This window comes from Lupinus angustifolius, chromosome LG06 (assembly GCF_001865875.1).
Source record: "Lupinus angustifolius cultivar Tanjil chromosome LG06, LupAngTanjil_v1.0, whole genome shotgun sequence".
Classification (NCBI taxonomy): Eukaryota; Viridiplantae; Streptophyta; class Magnoliopsida; order Fabales; family Fabaceae; genus Lupinus; species Lupinus angustifolius.
In genome coordinates, this window is record NC_032014.1 from 2538030 (window position 1) to 2557548 (window position 19519).

At 32.4% G+C, this 19519-nt stretch overlaps 4 protein-coding genes and 1 non-coding gene across 5 annotated transcripts in view; 2 read left to right on the top strand and 3 right to left on the bottom strand.

The window, feature by feature from the left end:
* On the bottom strand, positions 205-277 carry TRNAE-CUC. Its single transcript has one exon. It is a non-coding gene; the product is annotated as a tRNA-Glu (tRNA).
* On the bottom strand, positions 698-2492 carry LOC109348885 (phospholipase A1-Ibeta2, chloroplastic-like). The gene has a single exon (XM_019589488.1). The coding sequence runs from the start codon at positions 2351-2353 to the stop codon at positions 761-763; it is 1593 nt and encodes a 530-aa protein (XP_019445033.1). The 5' UTR covers positions 2354-2492; the 3' UTR covers positions 698-760.
* Positions 3066-19519, top strand: part of LOC109348887 (peroxisomal acyl-coenzyme A oxidase 1-like) — a 31434-nt gene continuing 14980 nt past the window's right edge. The window contains exons 1-2 of the mRNA XM_019589492.1: positions 3066-3076; positions 5110-5116. The gene's annotated coding sequence lies outside the window, so the exon portion shown is untranslated. The remainder of the gene's footprint in view (positions 3077-5109; positions 5117-19519) is intronic.
* LOC109348891 (ubiquitin carboxyl-terminal hydrolase 3-like) lies at positions 6230-9237 on the top strand. Its single transcript, XM_019589496.1, has 10 exons — positions 6230-6365; positions 6456-6587; positions 6687-6725; positions 6932-7037; positions 7124-7182; positions 7301-7375; positions 7896-7944; positions 8227-8303; positions 8854-8988; positions 9020-9237. The coding sequence occupies exons 1-9, from the start codon at positions 6279-6281 to the stop codon at positions 8950-8952; spliced, it is 723 nt and encodes a 240-aa protein (XP_019445041.1). The 5' UTR covers positions 6230-6278; the 3' UTR covers positions 8953-8988; positions 9020-9237.
* LOC109348888 (ethylene-responsive transcription factor 1A-like) lies at positions 13034-14087 on the bottom strand. The gene has a single exon (XM_019589494.1). It carries the CDS (start codon positions 13936-13938, stop codon positions 13132-13134), a length of 807 nt encoding a protein of 268 aa, XP_019445039.1. The 5' UTR covers positions 13939-14087; the 3' UTR covers positions 13034-13131.

Consider the following 19519-nt stretch of genomic DNA (forward strand, 5'->3'; position numbering starts at 1 on the left):
AGGATGTGAAATGAATTGATCAGAAAGTGCAGAGACCAAACCTTTGACAAAAGATATATATATATATATATATATATTCATAAATGCCCCTCATGGATCTATATGGCAACTTGATAGGAAACAAAGAAAATATATATGTGAAGTGAAGTGCAGTTCAGCTCCTTGAATTGCCATTTGGAAACAAAGACAAAAATAGAAAACGTATTCCGTTGCCGGGACTTGAACCCGGGTCTTTCGGGTGAGAGCCGAATATCCTGACCAACTAGACTACAACGGAGAAGTGATAAACCTTCATTCCTACACATATTTATTTTAACTACTTTACTTTTACATTTCTTTGGAGGATCGCATCCTTGCATCTAATTTCATTCTATGATAAAATTATATAATAGAATTGACATTAAGAAATGCTGGTGAAATGCACACTGCCAGGTACTGCTAATTTAATGTAGAAACCATTTCGGGGTGTGAAGTTAAGATTGAAAGATGTGGATTATTGAAATATAATAGACCAACTGAAGTCCATTGTGGAAATTTAGTTGTAGTCACCAGAGAGTACAAACAGTGAAGAGATGTGAAGAGTCCAATTTTGAGTTGAGAACATACTCTTTAAGACAGTGAAAATAGTTAATACATACATACTTACAGGATGATATGTCCTTACAGCATCATAACTTGGTAAAAAATACACAAACATAGAAGACAAGCATCACACATGGTTTCATATGTAACAATGCATATATTCACAGTTGAGTTTTATTTAAGATGGACTAGGCAAACAACTAGGCATTGACATGGAACCTTGCTTCTTGAAATTCAATGTCAAGCCTTTTGCCTTACTAATATATAACTTTTTTACATTAGAGCTTTGATCTTGCATTAATCTAGCCAAACTCCTCTTAGCATTTGACCTGAATGGACAATTAGATGCCATGAATCCATCCACCAAGTGCAAGTAAGCCTCCAAGTCATGACAGCAAGCCATGTCAGCATCCGGCTTCAGGTATGGCGACATTTTAGTGTCGACACGTAGCTCGGCTCCAACATGTGAGTACCCCAACGGTGTATTCTGTTCTAACATGTCTACCATATTACCAACCTTAGAATTTTTAATTTTTTGCTCAAGCTCTTCACTAACAAATATGCCTGGAACCCTAGTAATCACATCTTGAGAGTTAACTATTCTTAGCACTTTAACATTTTTTGTTGTAATGCGATTTCCAAAAGCCTTGTTACCAACACGAGGCCCACCAAAAGAAAAAACCGCGACCGGTGGAACATCTTGTGTGCACGTGCTTATCTCATCAGCCACTAACAATGCTAGAGTAGCACCAAGGCTATGCCCGGTAACAGTTATGCTTAATTTTTCACCTTTGTATACATCCATTAGTCGTTTCACCTCTTCCACCACTGATTCTGATAAGCTAGGCACATGAGCTCCTCTGGTCTTGTATAAGCTCAAGAACCCACACTCAACTTTAGGCTTTCCTTGGGCTTGGGCTTGGGCTTGGGCTTGGGCTTTTGAATCATTTTCAGGGATGTCGATCAATTGAGCCCTGACATTCTCGGCCCATTCAAGACACGTGGAAGTTCCACGTAGAGAGATCACAATGTCTCTCCTTCCCATCCTTGCAATTTCCCTTCTGTCTTCACAAACGGCGACGTATCCGATCCAGCTGGATCGCTGAGTCATCCAACCAAGATCAGGAGCTACATCATCGACCCATTTGGGTAACCCGATAGATGACGTGGCATAGAGGCTCTTTGTAACCCTGTATGAGCTGTCAGATAACGCCACGTGTTGGGTCTTCTTTGGCGGCTCCGTTTGTGACATGCCGGGATCTGAGTGGAAAGCGTGATACGCTGCTTGAACAAACTCGCCGTACCTGATAACTTCTCGCCGGAGATTTTCATCCAGGGGATCAAGCATCCCTTTCCAATCGTTGCTGCCATGGTATTCCATCCACCGGTTTCCGATGACGTTTCTTGGAGAATACTCCGCCGTCATGGAGAGCAGACGCTGCAGACGGTGAAGATGTCCGGGAGACATTTCATCGGCGGCTTTCATCTCCGGCCAGATAAGGTTTTCAAGAAAGCTTCTTCCTTTCTTGTTGTTATCCATCGAAGACTCGTTGTGCTGTGATTTGTGGTGGTGTTGAGTGGCGGGGACATGAAGAGGGTTTTGTTTCTCCAAGAGGTGGTTGAGGTTGTTGAGGTGCAACCGTGTGGAGTCGGTGGTTGAAGGTAGTTTGATGGAAGAGGATTGGCATCTGAATCTGAAGCTGGGGCATCTTCCCTGAAACTGAAACTTGTGAGCTGGTACGGTGGCGGCGGCGGTCATATGCATCATCATGGTGTTGATTAATAAAAAGATGAAGAGTTTTGCAAGTGGGTGATTGAGGTTGTTGAAGTTAGTTAAAGTCTTCAAGATTGAATGAATGAGAGCAGAAGAAGACAGCGTCAATGAAATAATGTAACCCCAAGTTGTTGAATAACTCAAGGGGTGTATTTAAGGAGGTAGTTGAAGGCTGGTTGGTCTTCAGAAATTATTTAACTTGCTGCTTTGTTTTTATTCGTAATCAGGAAATTATATGATGTAATAAGATATTAGAAACACGCTTGTACTAAAATAATAATAATAATAATAAGAGACACACACGGTTGTACACTATGAAATAATAAAAATATTAATTTTTATTTTGATAATTTTTTAATTAAATTATACTTTTAAATTTGATAAAAACATAAATTGAAACATGAATGAAAGATATGATCGATTCTCAAATGTGAACACATTTACTCTACGTGTGAAGTAGTGTACCATGAACCATCCATGGGTGACATGACTTCTATTTTGTTGGAGTACTATTCAATGGATCGTGTCTCTCTTTTGAGTTTTAGGTATTCACATCTCTAGTATTACATGTAATTGCCATAACAAAAATTAATCTTTGCAAGTTATTTTTTAATAAAAAATAATCACTTTCTCATCAGAGTATGGAAGAGGAGTTAGAGTTTTAGTGTGTAGATAAGGTAGGAGAGTAAGTCCAATCCCATTATATGAGTTCATTCGTGAGTTGAGTTTTAAAAGAAAATTAAGGGAAATACATTTGTTATATAGTTTTAAAGTATTTCATTTCTTTTTTCCCATCTAAAACTTAGCTCATAAATCAACTCAAAAAATTTACTATTATTATTAAATTTTGGTGTAAAATGAGTGATTTACCATTTAAGAAATAACTAGTTAAACACTAGTGTTGTAATTTGTATGATTCTAAATCTCACGTAAAAGTCCCTACAAACCAAAAAAAAAAACTATTTGTTAATCTCATTTAACATTCTTATTTTCATATAATTTTTTAATTACTCCTTTATGATGTTTAAACAATAAAATTTTAAAGGCTGAGAAACAAATTTTGAAGTAAATGAATGATATTTTAAGATAATAAATTTAATATAGTAAAATTAATTAAAATTTGCATACATTTTAAATCAACACATATTAAATTTTACTTATATTTGAATTCCAAATAAATATGACGGTGTCATCATCTCTTCTCAAGATGTAACAAAAAAAAGCGCATAAGATTCTTTTTTAATTAAAGGTGAATCCAAAATATTTGGAAATAAAAAAGGTATAGTTATAGCCAGTTATAAACAACATTTAATTAATATAATTATGGTTTTGATAACAACAAAAAGTGGGCATAAGCTTCTCTTTTAAATATAGTTATAGCCACCTATAAATAACATTCAATTAAGACAATTATGGTTTTTGAAAATCATTGTCTTATTGGTATTGAATAGGTAAGAGCATACGTTAGAAATAGAATGTTGAAACAAAAAAGAGAGCTAGAAATGGATGAGTATTTGAGACAAAGGAATACATGTTATCCTAGGGTAGAAGATGATAGTCATATTTGTAGAACAAACAGAGAATCAAATAATAATGGGTTTAATCATAAAGCAAAGTATTGCTTAATTAACAATATCAAATCAATATAAATAAAATATAAGCAAAGTATAATAAACTTAAATCGAGTGAGAAACTCTTTATAATTTTAAATTATATAAATAATGTAATTTGATCGGCTATATAAATAAAAATTGGAAATCCTTCGATCTCAAAAAAAAAGTCAAAACTATGTTACTTCTCCAAATTGATGACATGATTGGGTTTTTCCTAGCCTGCTTGAAGAAGGAGCTTTGATAAACATTTTGACATTTAATTAGACATTTCATATTAGTTCTAAAGTCTAAGTGGATAATATGATAGTAAAAGAGTTTGAACATTGAACATATTAAGACATAGAACAATTCAAGTCAATTACTTGCGTCTAAAGCCAAAACTAAGAAACCGAAAGAAAAACTCAGCATTGGACATTTTATGTTTGCCTATGTTGGTGGTGTGCCTTTTATTTATTCATTTCGACCAGAGGCCCTAGTACTGGCCTGGAATACAAAAATACTAAGTAATAACGCTTCATAATTAAGGTTGTAGTATAAAAATTAAGACATGTAATAATTTTTTTTATATTAAGGATTTAATATATACATATATATTAATAGTGTAAAAAAAATTAATCGAAATTCATTACTCTTATATTAATTATTATTGACTTTCAGACAAAAATAATACAAATAAATAGTGAATAATATATTGACATGATAAAAAACTTTATAGTAATAATACATAAATATTAAATTGTTAATGTTAATATGCTATTTCTCCTATTTTACCTTTTGCTGCATCTCTATATCATTCAAGTCACTTCTCTTCTGTAATAGATACAATTAAGAAGGTGCCCATTTATATAGCTTTATAATAAGGATGTAAACTTGAGGACGTGAGTAGAGTATATGAGTGCCTTTTGCACTTATTTGTAAGTGGAGGATGTCACTCGTAGTAACAATCTAACTTGCATTTTGTTCCAAACTTTTAGTTGTCCGACTATTTTTTTTTATAGGAAAATAAAATATATTTTAGTATAAGGAGATAAATGATTTCTACCAGTTTCTAAAATCTTAACATAAATATTTAATTATTTTCTATAAAAATATTTTTAAAACTAAATAAACAATACACATATCATATTTTTACGTTTGGAGAAAATAAGTTATTTATGGTATGAAGAGATATTATTTTTTATATATTAACTTTACTCCCTTTTACGGTTCTATAGTGTAGATTCATTTTCCATGTTTAAATTTCAAATAAAAAGGCAAGATATTTCTTTTTAAATATTTTATTTTTCACCTTGTTTATGAAATCCCAATAAGTTATAGTACTAAACAATCCAATATTAGATTATAAGGGAAAGTATGATTTCTAATTTATTTTATTAAAAATAAATTAAAATTAGAATTCTTAGACTTTTATTTTTGTTATATGTTATAATTTTAATTAATGGATTCTCTAGTAATTGAGTGGACCAAAATTTTAGTATAAGAAGTTAAGCTCTTTTTAAGTAAGAGAGTTGCTTAAATCCTAGTGGTAAGGGGTATTCATCAAAAGGTGTTAATATTCAGTTTAGATGATGATTAAGGTAGAAAACTTTCCAATATAAACAAAAAGAATTACATGTATTTTGATTTGTCGATAGTGTTTACTCCAATCTCATGCCCAATTCACTTATCTTAAATGGAAGAGTGGGTGAAGGTCAACCAATGATTTTATAATTCATCACTTAAAACGAATCATTATACTATTATCTAAGTTACCACTTAATACATATATTTACTCGTATAATAATATTTAGAACCCAATAGTAAATTTAATTAGTCGAGTTACCATATTTTAAACTTTCGAAAACACGTTATTGCTTTTCTCTTAAAAGATAAAAAAGATCAAATTATTTACCTACGAAAAAATATTTTAGATAAAGATATTTTTATTCTAGAGATTATTTTATTAAAATGACATTAAAAAAATTATTTTCTAAAACTCAACCCTTATATTTTACCATCATCCTAGGAGTTGAGATTAAGAAATCTTTAAAAAAAGTCCCAAGTTTTTTAATATCAACCAAACATGAAAGCATATATGTCTCTCTTTATATATAAACAATAAGATATATACAAAATCATTTGAAATTTAAGTGATTAAAATTTGCTGAAGCTAACTAATTTTTAAAGTTAACTTATCCTAGGAAAGGCTTTGGTCAAAGAAAATGTCGGGCCATATTGGTGTGGACTCTTAGGCCCGACGCAAGACTATATAACACGATTCCAATGAAAACCTGAAGGCTGAGTATAGTGAGAATAAAGAAGTGAAAGAAATGGCTACTTTACACGAAAGCTCTTCTTCTTCTTCTTCTTCTAAAAGGTGGCTTCCTCTTGAAGCTAATCCTGATGTCATGAACCAGGTTCTCCTTTCTTTTCCATTTCAATCATCTTAATCAATTTTACATTTGGGATGAAGGGCATTCATAGTTTAACCTCGTCGTTAATTTCAGTACCTTTGGGGGCTTGGGCTTCCACAGGATGAAGCTCAGTGCTTTGATGTTTATGGCTTAGATGAAGAACTTCTTCAAATTGTTCCAAAGCCTGTTTTGGCTGTGCTTTTTCTTTATCCCTTAACTACTCAGGTTCCTCATTTTTTTCTCTTCTTTTACAGCCACTATAATTTCTCTTTTGATCTTTTTTAAAATTTTCTATTGACTCTGTAAAACTTTTAATTTTATCAGACTGAACAAGAGAGGTTGCAACAGAATAATGAAAAAAGGGTCAGTACATATTTCTATTTGTTTTTTCGTCATTTCACCTGCTTCCAGGAATTGCATATTCAAATTAACTATAATGTATTTGAAGGCCACTTTATATACATGTCTAATTATTAATGATTAAACAGTAGTTTATTTTGCGTAGCATATTATATTGATTATTGAACATAATGCACTGAGTAGTATTTTTGTGTGTTGTTATGGTGTAGGAGTATAGCAGTAAAGTGTATTTTATGAAACAAACAGTGGGTAATGCTTGTGGTACAGTAGGTCTTCTTCATGCTCTTGGCAACATAACTTCTCAGATTAAGCTTGGTAAATTTTCAATAATTAATTGCCTCCATTAATATTTTTTGTGTTCCAAATATTATTGCTCATTCAGTTGATGTTGCTTTTGTAAGTTGAGGGGTCATTCTTGGATAACTTCTTTAAATCTACTGCAAGCTTGGATCCAATGCAGGTTATTCCCACTTACGCTCTCTCTTTCTCGTATATCAGCACATGCAGGCATAGACACTATTGTTAAGATTAAACTCATGCTCATTTTGTTTTCCCCCCTTCTTTTATATATGATACAGCGCGCAATATTTCTTGAGAATGATAGAGAAATGGAAGTTGCACATTCAGTGGCAGCAACTGCTGGTGATACAGAGGTAATTTATTGATTAAAGCACCATTAAATGGTGAATCTGTGAATTTATTGACTTAACAGGAGATATAGATCTGTTAGTCACTTTCAATGTTCATGGGGATTAAGTTTTTGTTAGGCAAAACGGGAAGAAGAAGAAGAAGAAGAATATGAGATGTATTTCTAAGTTAGAAGCTGCAATTTAAAAAATTCAAAATGATTCACTTACAGCATATTTTGGTTTTGGTTATTGAGGGAAATAATTGCTTATTTTCCATTTCTTCTCTTAGGGAGCGTTTGATTGTAAGATGTTTCAAAGACTGAATAATTTAATCCAAACTAATGCGGTAATAACAAACCAAATCTATGTATACGAATTTGTTTAGATTGATTAGGTTGTTATTATCCTAAAATCAAATCTGAATGTGATATGTAAACAAATTTGTGGTTTGTTATTACCGCATTACAAACACATAAATATGATGAAATATATATCCAAAAGTCTTCATCTTACCTTATTTTTCCTTCAAATATTTGTAATGCAGGCAGCAGATAATGCAATTGCTCATTTCATCTGCTTTGCTTGTGTGGATGGTAAGTTCGTTATATAGTTAATTCTGTATATATATGAGAATAACTTGATTTCTTTACCTACTTGTATTTGCATTCTGTTTTTATTTAATCTAATTAATTTCCGTGCAACGGGAAGGTTGTTACTTAGTCACTATAAGGTTACGGGTTAAAATCTTGGAAACAACCTCTCTGCTTGCAGGGTAGGGCGTATACATCTATCCTCCCAAGACCCCACTAAGTGGGAACCTCATGCACTGGGCCATCATTTTTTAATTAGTTTTTGTGCAATTGTGCCATTTGCAGGGGAAATTTATGAGCTTGATGGAAGAAAGTCAGGGCCAATATCTCATGGTCCATCCTCACCAAGTACTTTGTTGAAGGTAAATATCTCTGCATATTGAGGCTTTAACTGTTTTGTTCCTTGGAAGACTTGTATTCAGAAAAGGATCTATTTGTTATGAAAATGCTGTAGAGAAAAGATTCCATAGTATTGGTATGAAATGGTCTTATTGTCCAGGAAAATGAATTTTAAATTTAATCGATGCATGAAAAAACAATGACCAGGTTTCTATAGCAAACCGGCTCAGGCAATTCGCCTGGACTGAGGCCATTTTAAACTGATTTTATAGCCCCAACCCCCAGCAGCTGAGCTCTCCTCCTTGCTCTTAAAAAAACATATGATTTTATAAATATTATGCTTTAAGTTTGTTTGGAAAAGTCAGGCTGGTGATTGTGCCTAACTCTTCTAAGAAAAACACCCTCACCCTTTTCTGCCAGTGGGTGCCACCTTTATTTATAGTTTGCATCCATCTTTGCATGCATAAAGGCACCTGCATGTGTATGCCTTTTGCGTTGTGCCAGTGCATTCTTCCTATCAAATATGTTCTTTTTAATTTTGAAATTTACAAATGTGCGTTTACATTACAACAGGATGCAGCTAAAGTCATGCAGAGCATGATCCAGAAAAATCCAGACTCCCTTAACTTCAATGTCATTGCGGTATCAAAAAATTCTGGGGATAGATATTGAGGCTGCTATTAATTTAGGCTTCTCGTTAAGGCACTTAATGCATCTTTTTACTCAACTTGCCAGTGCGTATGCTCGGATTTTATTTTCTGAAAGTGATCTAGGAAGCAGATCACTTTCCATTTCAGATTAATCTGATGCAAGTAATTAACATTAGGAACAAGGGAGTGAAATTGCAAAGTTAATTCATCGCGTGTGGCAATGTAGGACAATATTTATGTATACTGAGTTACCAGCAAAAATCCTAGTTAGTGTTGCAGAAGATTAATGCATGTGCATAATGCAGAGCAATGCATATCATGCATGAGTTAAAATGTGTTCCATGTTTGAGTCCAGGATTTTTTTTATGACAAAGTATGAGTTAAATCCTGGATAATTTTATTTTAAAATTCAATGCTCACCCTCATAAGCTCATTTCATAAGTTTCTCCTATGAGTATGGAATTAAAGCTAAAAGAGCTTACAAAATATTTTAAGGTAAATGTATAAACTCTCTCAAATACTTACATAAGTGCCTATATTATAAGACAAACTCAAACAATTGAAAATAGTTTCTTCCAAACCAAACTTTAAAATTCCAATTGGGAGTAAGGTCTCAATGATTGTAGATGTAGATGAAGAACATCAAGATGTTCTAGAAAAAAATAAACTCGCATTGTTGGTGGTTTCAGCCTCTTGGGGTTTTGTTTTAGGTATGTTGGACTTGGGTGGAATATTTATAGCTATGTGGGCTCCTATGCATGTTTAATTAAAACTTTATGCATGTTTAATTAAAACTCTTTGTTTTAGCAAAGTTTTATACTTTTTTAGAAGATAGTATATGTATGGATAATGTAAAACATTTTTATATATTTATCATTCATATGTTAATTATCACTTATGTTTAAATAAAGACTATATATAAATTATGGATAATATAGTTTTAGTATAAAAAAATTTAATATACAACCCATTTTAATCACATAAAGATACATGTGTCACAAGTAAAATAATTAAATGAGCAAAGTATGACTTTACAATAGATGTTATCTTCATATATAAATATAAAATTCTATTGATTAATTTGAAAGGATACTGTACCAATTTTCATTCCAACCACTTATTTTAAAATATCACTTGCATATATTTTAAGAAAGGTCTAAGTTTGAAAATCAAAGGTTTTTGCAAGAGCTGGGACTGCGGCAACCCGCAAGTTCTTGTACAATTGTCGTCGAAGCCCTCGTGCGTCTACCTCTAGCGTTGACTGTAAACGCTTCCTTGACGTTTTCTTTTACAGTGTTATGGGTACTATATTAACCCTTATATTTTGGGGAGCACATCTACTACTCACAAAGTGTGCTACTTTATATGACACTATTTGTAATTGGTTAAAAATATATATTTAAATTAAATATATAATAATTAATTATTTTTTTGACCAATGACAAACAGTAGCACACTTTTATGGGACAGCAGATGTTCATCCTATATTTTGCATTTGTATGTATCAAAGATTCGATTTATGTAAGTGATATTTTTGGAAATAACAACTATACGAAAGAAATTAATTTCTTACAAAAAAATATAGGAACCTTCGGTAGTATTATGATTTGGTGTAATTCATTATGATTTTCATTAATTATTCAGAACCCCAAAGGAGATTTATATACAATTTACAAGTAATAGAATGGATTGCTTGATAAACAAACAATAATACTAACCAACTTAACTACCTGTCCGACGACTATATTGTAACCATATTGTGGGTAAAACAACCCTTAGAAACTTCTAGAAAGAAACCCTTAAAATACTTCCAATAGCCCTTCCTCAAACTCGAGAGTAAATGTTAATGACTTCAACTTGAAATCTTGATTTGAAGTCATGACAATGCGATAGATTGGAATCTCGATCATAATATGATTGGATTCTCAATCACTTGGTTATGTTCTTGGTCAGAAATCTTGACCATATTTTCATGGAATCTCATGATTCTACATTGTTGAAGCTTCATAGTTGTAAAATACACACAATGATGAAGGTATGTGTGTGAGGAGAGAGGATCAATGTTGTCTTGCCATATGACATGGCTACTATTGGATTCATGATTATTCAGACTGCATTCTTCAAGGATAGTTTGCATATTTGTGATTCCATCTCTTATAGGTGGAGATTTCGTTGTAGTTGGTTCCTCATTGATCATTACATGATGGTACTCTCACTCTGCCATGTTTATCTCTATTCTTGGTAAATGACCATTTACCTCATAACAACCATAGTAAGATGTATTCCCAGGGCAAGACAAATCTTTCATTAATAGCATAAGGAAAGCGAGTATTATGTGCCTTCTTACCATCAACAGAGGTGGCAATGTTTATTGCTAAACTTGTTGGTAAACCTCATCCAACATAGGATTCATGCAAGATTTGTTGGCCAGTAAAGAGTATAAAAAGAATACATCATAGAAATAGAAAGAACTCTTAGGAGATCAAATAAAGAAATAGATATCATTGTCATCCAAGACACAAGAATTCGTTTAGGCATTCATCAAACAACTTATATGCCTCTTCCAAGAGGTTGAATTCACATACATGTTGATAAAAAAACGTTTTTGGTGCATACCCATTTGAGAATACATGGTGCTGAAAGGTGTTTGCCTTCTCTATCAGCCTAAGTAAGTATTAGCATATACACCATATTTTTCCATGGTTTCCAATGTTATCAAAGACTTCAACACCTTCTTGAACCTTCTTGAATGATGTTATGGCTTGCGTTCTTGGATGCAGATTGAATGAAGTAATCTGGTTTGGATGATTGAAGACTTGGAAAATGGTTGATAGAAAGGGAAAAACCAATGGAAGAGAAAAAGAATATGTGAGCGCACAGCAGCAAAACCTCTCAAATTGAGAGCTTTGATACCATATTACGATTTGGTGTAATTCATTATAATTTTCATTGATTATTCAGAAACCCATATGGGATTTATATACAATTTACAAGTAATGTAATGGATTGTTTGATAAACAAACAATAATACTAACCAACTTAACTACCTATCCAACGACTATATTGTAATTATATTGTAAGTAAAACAACATTTAGAAAGAAACCCTTAAAATATTTTTAATAGGTAGTATCAAAATATTAAGTTAATTTTCATGTGTATGTTATATGTGCTGCGATCAACGTTTATGCATTTTGGAGAGTGATTAAATTGTAGGATATAAAATGTGACATTCATTCAATCTTAACTAATTTCATTCTCTCCTTAAAAATTAAACTATTATACTAAATATTAATTTTGTCTTCAATACTTAAATTTCTAAATCCATATTACCCGTTATGGACTGAAGCTCGTCTGTCTTATAATATATTGTTTTCAAATTGTTATAAAATACATTTAAAAAATAGAGCATTCAAAGATATTGTGAACAGGATTATAATAAGACATAAGTACAGTACGGACAAGAGGCATGTATGATTTAATAACCTGTTTTCGTCAAATTCCTTGCTAGATTTAATAACCTATTTCCTTTAAATTCCCTGATCCGTGCCCAACGTTTAATTACAACCACTCTTGGGTACCGGCTCTTTTCATTCTCATCTTGTCTCACAACATTATGTAACTTCATATGCCATAATTGTAACTGATCAGAAAAATATTTATTAATTAAATTTTTAATTAAAATAAATTTTTTTAACCAATCACAACTTATAACACATAGATTCTATAACATGAGATGTGGGACAAAAAATGTGATGCATATTTAATCTGTGTTCTTCTTCGGGTGGTCCCTTCTTACACGTATGGTCGTTTTGATTTTTGGTTTACAACTAACATTTTGGGTTCTTTTAAGTAGCTAATGATGTTTTTTTGGAGTACATACTGCTTATAATTTATAATTTTACTAGGAAAATTTAACATTATTATTTTTATATCGACAAAGCACGACTAAATTGTAACATAATTTCGATTCACAAAATTATTAATATTGAATTAACAAATGGCAAAATTTCTATTTTCAAACCCAAACAAAACCTACACCCAAGTTATTTTCCCTCTAAACCACCATCTCACTCTCTATCTTTCCACTATACTTGCTTTTCAGAAACCACTTATTTGTTTTTTTAAAGCAACAATCCAAAATTTGTTGGTTGAGACTAGAGATGAGAAACACTGTGTACTCCACGTCAGCATTAAGCATTATTAGCTAATTAATAATTGCCCTCCACGTGTGTACTGTGCCACTTGACTTGTCACCACTTGCACCGTTGGCCCTACCGTCTTCTTCTTTCTTTTCGCCGCCGACATATTTTCCGACGATGATGAAGGCTCCGGCGATACCCGCTTTGAAGTCACTCGAACCGGGTCGGGTTCACCTGAATTAACCCGGAGCGGAAAATTCAACATAGCTCGCGCACCTCGCATCCGATACGCGGCTCTATCGTAAGCCAACGCTGCATCCTCAGCCGTTTCGTATGTTCCGAGCCAAACCCGCGCCCCGTTTTTCGAAGGGTCACGGATCTCCGCCGCGAACTTCCCCCACGGCCTTTGCCTCACGCCGCGGTAATGCTTCCCCTTCGACGGGACCACCGCCGGCATAGCCTCCACTTTAGGAATCTCAGGAACGGTAGCAATTAACTCCGGTAGACTACAACCCGCCGGAAAAAGATCCGGCTCCGATTTGACCATTATCGGAGGTTGGAAACTTGACGAGGAGCTTTCGGGTGACCCGGTTTCTAAATATGGGACCCACCCGACGTTTACGGCATCGCGGAGAACACCGTAAAGTACCATATCTTCTGAATCATCTTCCTTGAGTGGCAATTCGCCCCAATTATCACACAAACATGGGTACAAGCTATTGAAACTGGAGCTCCGACGATAAGACAGTGTTTGACCCGAATTCGAAGTCGGGGCTCCGATTCTAAATGGGTCAGATTCATCAAGTAAGTGGCGACGGATTGAGTCTAAAAGTGCCAAATCAGACTCGTAGCTATTTTGTTCATCCATCTGAATCGTTTGGTGGTTATTTCTAGTAGTGTGGTTATGTTGTTTTGATCCTTAAGGAAGTAGAAAAAGAAATGAAAAGAGGAATTGTTTGTTGTTTTTTAAGGGAAGAAGAAGGTATTGAATTGAATATTCGAAGTTGGAAGGTAAAGATAGAAAGGTATTTATAGGTGTAGTGGTTCATGAACTTAGATAATAAAGTTATGATCATTACATTTTGGATATTATTAATTTTCAAATGGTGCATGGTTTCGGGTTTAGTTTTAATACATAGACTATTATTTTCTTATCAAGTTGGTCTCGTCTTTAGCTTCTTTGAAGCTTCGCATGTGTAAAATGCAACTTGCAAGGTGCAAGTTGGTGGGTTTATTTATCACGTGCTTATTATTACCCATTTTGACTATTAACATAGTTTATCTATGACGTCATTCTTCGTCTTACATTAGACTAGGTGAGCTGCACATATCTTTCTTGTTCGTTACCTGCTACTTTTGTCGTTTGTGTGTACTGCTGCATAGTCGTCTAGGAAATCCCCTTGTACCTTTTTTTTACCATTACTATTTTCTTAGATTTGTTTTTCCCTAATCCCCATAGCTATTCTGTCTGGATTAAGTTAAAAAAACTAAACTCATATCTTTATCATTTTTGAAGAAAAATCTTATAATTTGAATTAACCAGGAAATCTAAAAGATTAGATTTTCATATAATAATTAAGATGTAAAATATATTTTTTAACGTATTTTTGGAGTAATTGGATCTCCTTCTCTAACTAGTTACTCTTATTTATTTCAAGAATGGGAAGAATAAAATGGGTACCATAAAATCTTGTAAGTAGTTAGTGTATATCTTTTGAATTGCATATATGTATAAGATTAAGTATTAAATAACACATTTAAAATAGGAGCTGGAGAAAATGGAAAACAATTTTTAGTCATAAGTGAGGATTTACTTATTCTAATACTAAGTTTTTTAAATTTACTTTCTATACTAGTCATCAATTTTATGGACATTTAATGATTTAAATCTATCTACTAATTCAAACTATTGAATTTTATTAGAATTGATAGCTAAAATAGAAAGTAAGTTTTAAAATCTTACTATTTGAGTAAATAGATCCCTCATCTTTAGCCATTAGTTGTAGAAAACAAAAACTAAGAATAATGAGATGGTGAAGAATAGACAAGGGGACGAGGAAATAAGGGTGGGGATCGATGAGAAGGACATGATCGGCTAACAAGTATACAACCATTGTGGACATGTTTTTGTGAGGCATGCAATTGCATTGTGGATAAGTCTTTTTCTGAAGTCAATAATAATTCACCATTGAGCCATATCCGCAAGAGGACCCTACCTTCTTTAATTTCCATTTAACATCAACTATCAACTTCATTTTTTGTTCTAGGAAGATGGTGTTGTATGTGTGAGTGAGTGATGACCCACATTAATTAATAAAATGCACAAACCTTCCTTCAAGCATTTTGGATTTGCCATTTGAAAAGATTAACTATCACCGGCTCAAGTGATGAACATTGTCTTGAGTTACAAATTAGGTGCCACTAACTAAAATACCTATTATCATATTCAGGTTGCACATGGACTATAGTGAGGTTGAGCAAACTCATTAGAGGGCATGAGGTTAATCACTTGAAAATTTATTGTTTTATATTTTTAGTAAGTATATAGTTTATAGTATATTTGGACTAGATATAAAAAACCATGTCTATATGTATGGTTGGTTATAATAAAATAGAGTTTTTGGCCTTGGGATTTAACATTATGATCGTTGTTTGGATAAGAAATATCATGGTGTAGCTTTTTTCTTGTTCAATTTGCTCTAGTCGAATTGAAATACACTATTTGACTGAGGGCGTTGTAATCACTCCCTTCATTCTTCTCTCCCGTTTTTATATATCTTTTGAAGGCAAAATTGCTGCTTAAAAAATACACAATTGACACCTTCAAAGGCAAAATTGATGCCTAAAAGAATTGGGTCAACAAGTACGGATTTTCAGTCGATGTGCTAGTCCTAATAAAGGCATTGTAAATTTCTTATAAAAAAATGATAAGTGAATTCCTTACGAGAAAAAAAAAGAACTCGGCACTAAATAAAGAATGCTATTTGTGTGGAATAATGGAATTATAGCTTAACAGTGTTTTCCAACTCGATTGGTGAGATACTAATTTCAATATATAATTAGTCACCTAGGCAGAGACGCATTCACTCACAAAAAAAAATTAATGATCAAACTTAAGACCTTATATTTAAAGACCGATGTCTTTTCTACCTGTACCAAACACACGGAACATTTTTTATTATTGAAAGTGCTTATAAAGAAAGTTAACATTCTACTTATTCGCACTGTCGTTAAAACTATATATATTATCAAACCGGTGAGATACTGATATAATGGTAAAGTGATTCAGTAATTAAACCGCATGTTGGTTAAACCGAACATATCTACTTATATATATATATATATAAATTTATAACAAAAAAAATTCAAATACGTAGATAATCTACTTAAAATTTATAATCCATATTCATAATCTACTTACAATTCACATAAACAAACAATTTTAAGTCTTTAACAAATTCAAAATCTAAATTATAAAATATATATCATTCCAAAAGTATCACTTAACAATCGCAAAATATAAATAAATGACACAAGTTCACAACTCACTCTACGAAACAAAATAAATTTAGAGTTTTAATATTTAACATCAATGAGTCAAAGTTGTCTCATACTGAGATTATATTTTGCACCAAATCCTATCTTCTGACAATACTACAAGAGTACACAAATGTCACTGAGATTACACGCGAATATTAGGAACCAAAAGGTGCAATCTAAGTATGTCTTGGAAGCATGTGTCTTGAAGTGTTGAAGAAGGGTTGGAAAGATGAGTCACCTTATAATAGGTTTTTTAGTTTTTTTATTTAAAAAATATGTGTATAAACTGACCGGTTTAGTCAAATATCGTCTGAATAACCGGTTTTGATACTTAGCCGGTTTCACATCTATATCATACTGATTAGAGGTTTGATTCGTCGGTTTTCCGATCGAACCGGCTGGTACGGTACGTTTTTTTCATCAATCCTTATGAGGCTATAAATTTCATATTTGATATTAATAAATAATACCCATAAAAAGCCATGTCCATATGCCTCGTCCCTCTAAGTTACTGGTGTCCATTACAGAACGGGACAGTTGACTTTGACAATTTGACTTGAATGTCATCGCCGTATTAGTAGAGTAAGTATTACGTGCGCACTACAACACACACGTGCACATTGCCGTAATCTTTGAGTCTTCTTTTCTACTTTTTTTTACCAAAAATATATAATCTTGAAGGGAGTTATTATTACAATAGAGTATTTTTATTAACCTATCAAAATCAAAACATAATATTTGACAAACTTTACAATTATATTGAGTTGCAAATATATAAATCTTATTGATAAAGACAACAAATTTGATTCTCCATTCAAGGCAGCTCTCATGAGAGGTCAAAGGAAATTGATTAGATCAAAACTATAAATTTGAAAGTCAATGAAATGGGATAAATAAAATTGAAAAAGATAACGTCTTCACGTGCTAACATAAGATGGCGCACCAATATTATGTTTCAATTAAAATAAGGAAGACTGTTTGTTTAGACTTTGGAAAAAAATGAGAAACATTGTTCACATAATAAATTACATAAAAAAATATATTTTTTCTTATGAAATTACAATAAAGAACATTACAATGTTAGAAATTATAAATTTCTAATTAAGGTAAGCATCATATATTTGATACAATGATATTAGCTATTTATTTTCGGGTTACATTATAAGTGATCTAATTAGTGACACCCCTTAAATTTGTAAAAGGTTATAAAGGATATGAGCCTAATGGGTGGATACCCACCAGGTTAACCCATAGGGGATAATGGGAACCCTATAGGTTAACACATCAGGAAGGTTATGGTCCCCAATATACCAAATCATATTCAGTTTTCTTCTCTCCCCATCAGAGTGAAAACGCAAGTCATAAGAGGAATCAGAGATTTGGTTGAGGAAGACCATCATACCACATCTCTTTCAGAAACGTGGATCAAAGGAGCACATCCAGGAACATGGATTCAGGTATGACACTGCACCCTTTGATTCATAAATTGTTGTGTGAGAATCATTAAATTCAAGATCCTATAATTGGTATTTCACCAATCATAAGGAATTTCCAACAAGTGGTATCAGAGCCAGGTTCTGAATTTCATGATTCTCCATTAAGGGTGTTTTCCCCAATCTTGTATGAACCCTAATTTTAATTTGGGGATTATTGAATTATGTTTCCGCTGTTATGTTATAAAGATCGGGAATTTAGGATTTAATTTAGGAATTTACACAATCTGATTATTGCATAATTATCTTAAATTAAATCAACTTCTTGTTTGTTACTTTTGTTCATTGCTGCATTTTTCATGAATTTGGTGCCATTATTGCATATGAATTCTTTTTACTGTGATGTTAAGTGCTTGTTGTAATTTACTGCATTACTCTTATGTACACTGCACTATATATATTTGAGTATGTATGTATTTCACTGTTATATATTAAAGTTCAATCAGTGCAATGTTGTTATATTAATTTGTTCATTCAGAAAGGGCTCCACCTTAACAATGGACTTGTCACAGTGAGCCATGTAACTCAAGCCCTTCTATTTGCTGCAATTTTGTTACTGTACCAAATTCATGAAAGAATTATTAGCCTCATGAAAGGGTAGGGCTCAAACTGAAATAATCAAATGAGCATACAAATGGGAGAAAGAAACATAGATAAATAGCATGCTTATGGTATAATGGATTCAGATTTTGAATTCACTGAATCATAAATATATATAAATATATTTGTATATATATTTCATATCAAGTTTTTTATGTTATGCTTTTCCGCAGCATCTTTTTTTTTGCTTCAAATTATTAGGCTGAAACTTGATTATGTGTGATAAATAATTGTTGCACTATTTCTTTAAATAGCTTGCACTGTTTTGATTTGGAATTATATTGTAAGATTAGATTTGATAATTATAAAAGATATCAAATCTGGAGGTTTTAATTCCAATATTATTTATTTTTGTAATGGACCCATGTTTTAATTTTCTTTGTCCGGTAATTATTTTGGATTAATTGATGCAATATGTTGCCAAAGTAACATCTATTGTAGTAATTAATTGAATTACACAGATGAGTATGAGATTATTTATGCGAATTGTGTTCGGCCCAAAGGAAGACACAATTTGGCAAAATAATGACATACATGTAATGATAAATATGTACCAATTATAAAGTTTATTTTCATGTGAATAATACTCGGTCCAAAGAAATGCTATTGTTTGACAGAACTAATTGTTAATATTTGATCATTACACTGAGAATACCACTTACAAATTAATATCTCTGTCCAAAGACTAGATATTGATGTTGTGTTAGGTATCTTGTGATGAGTCTATTATGTGAACATGTCTTGTTTTTTAAATATATTACATAACTTGTTTGTTTATATTTAAACATGTCATTAATTCTTTGTTATATGGATTCA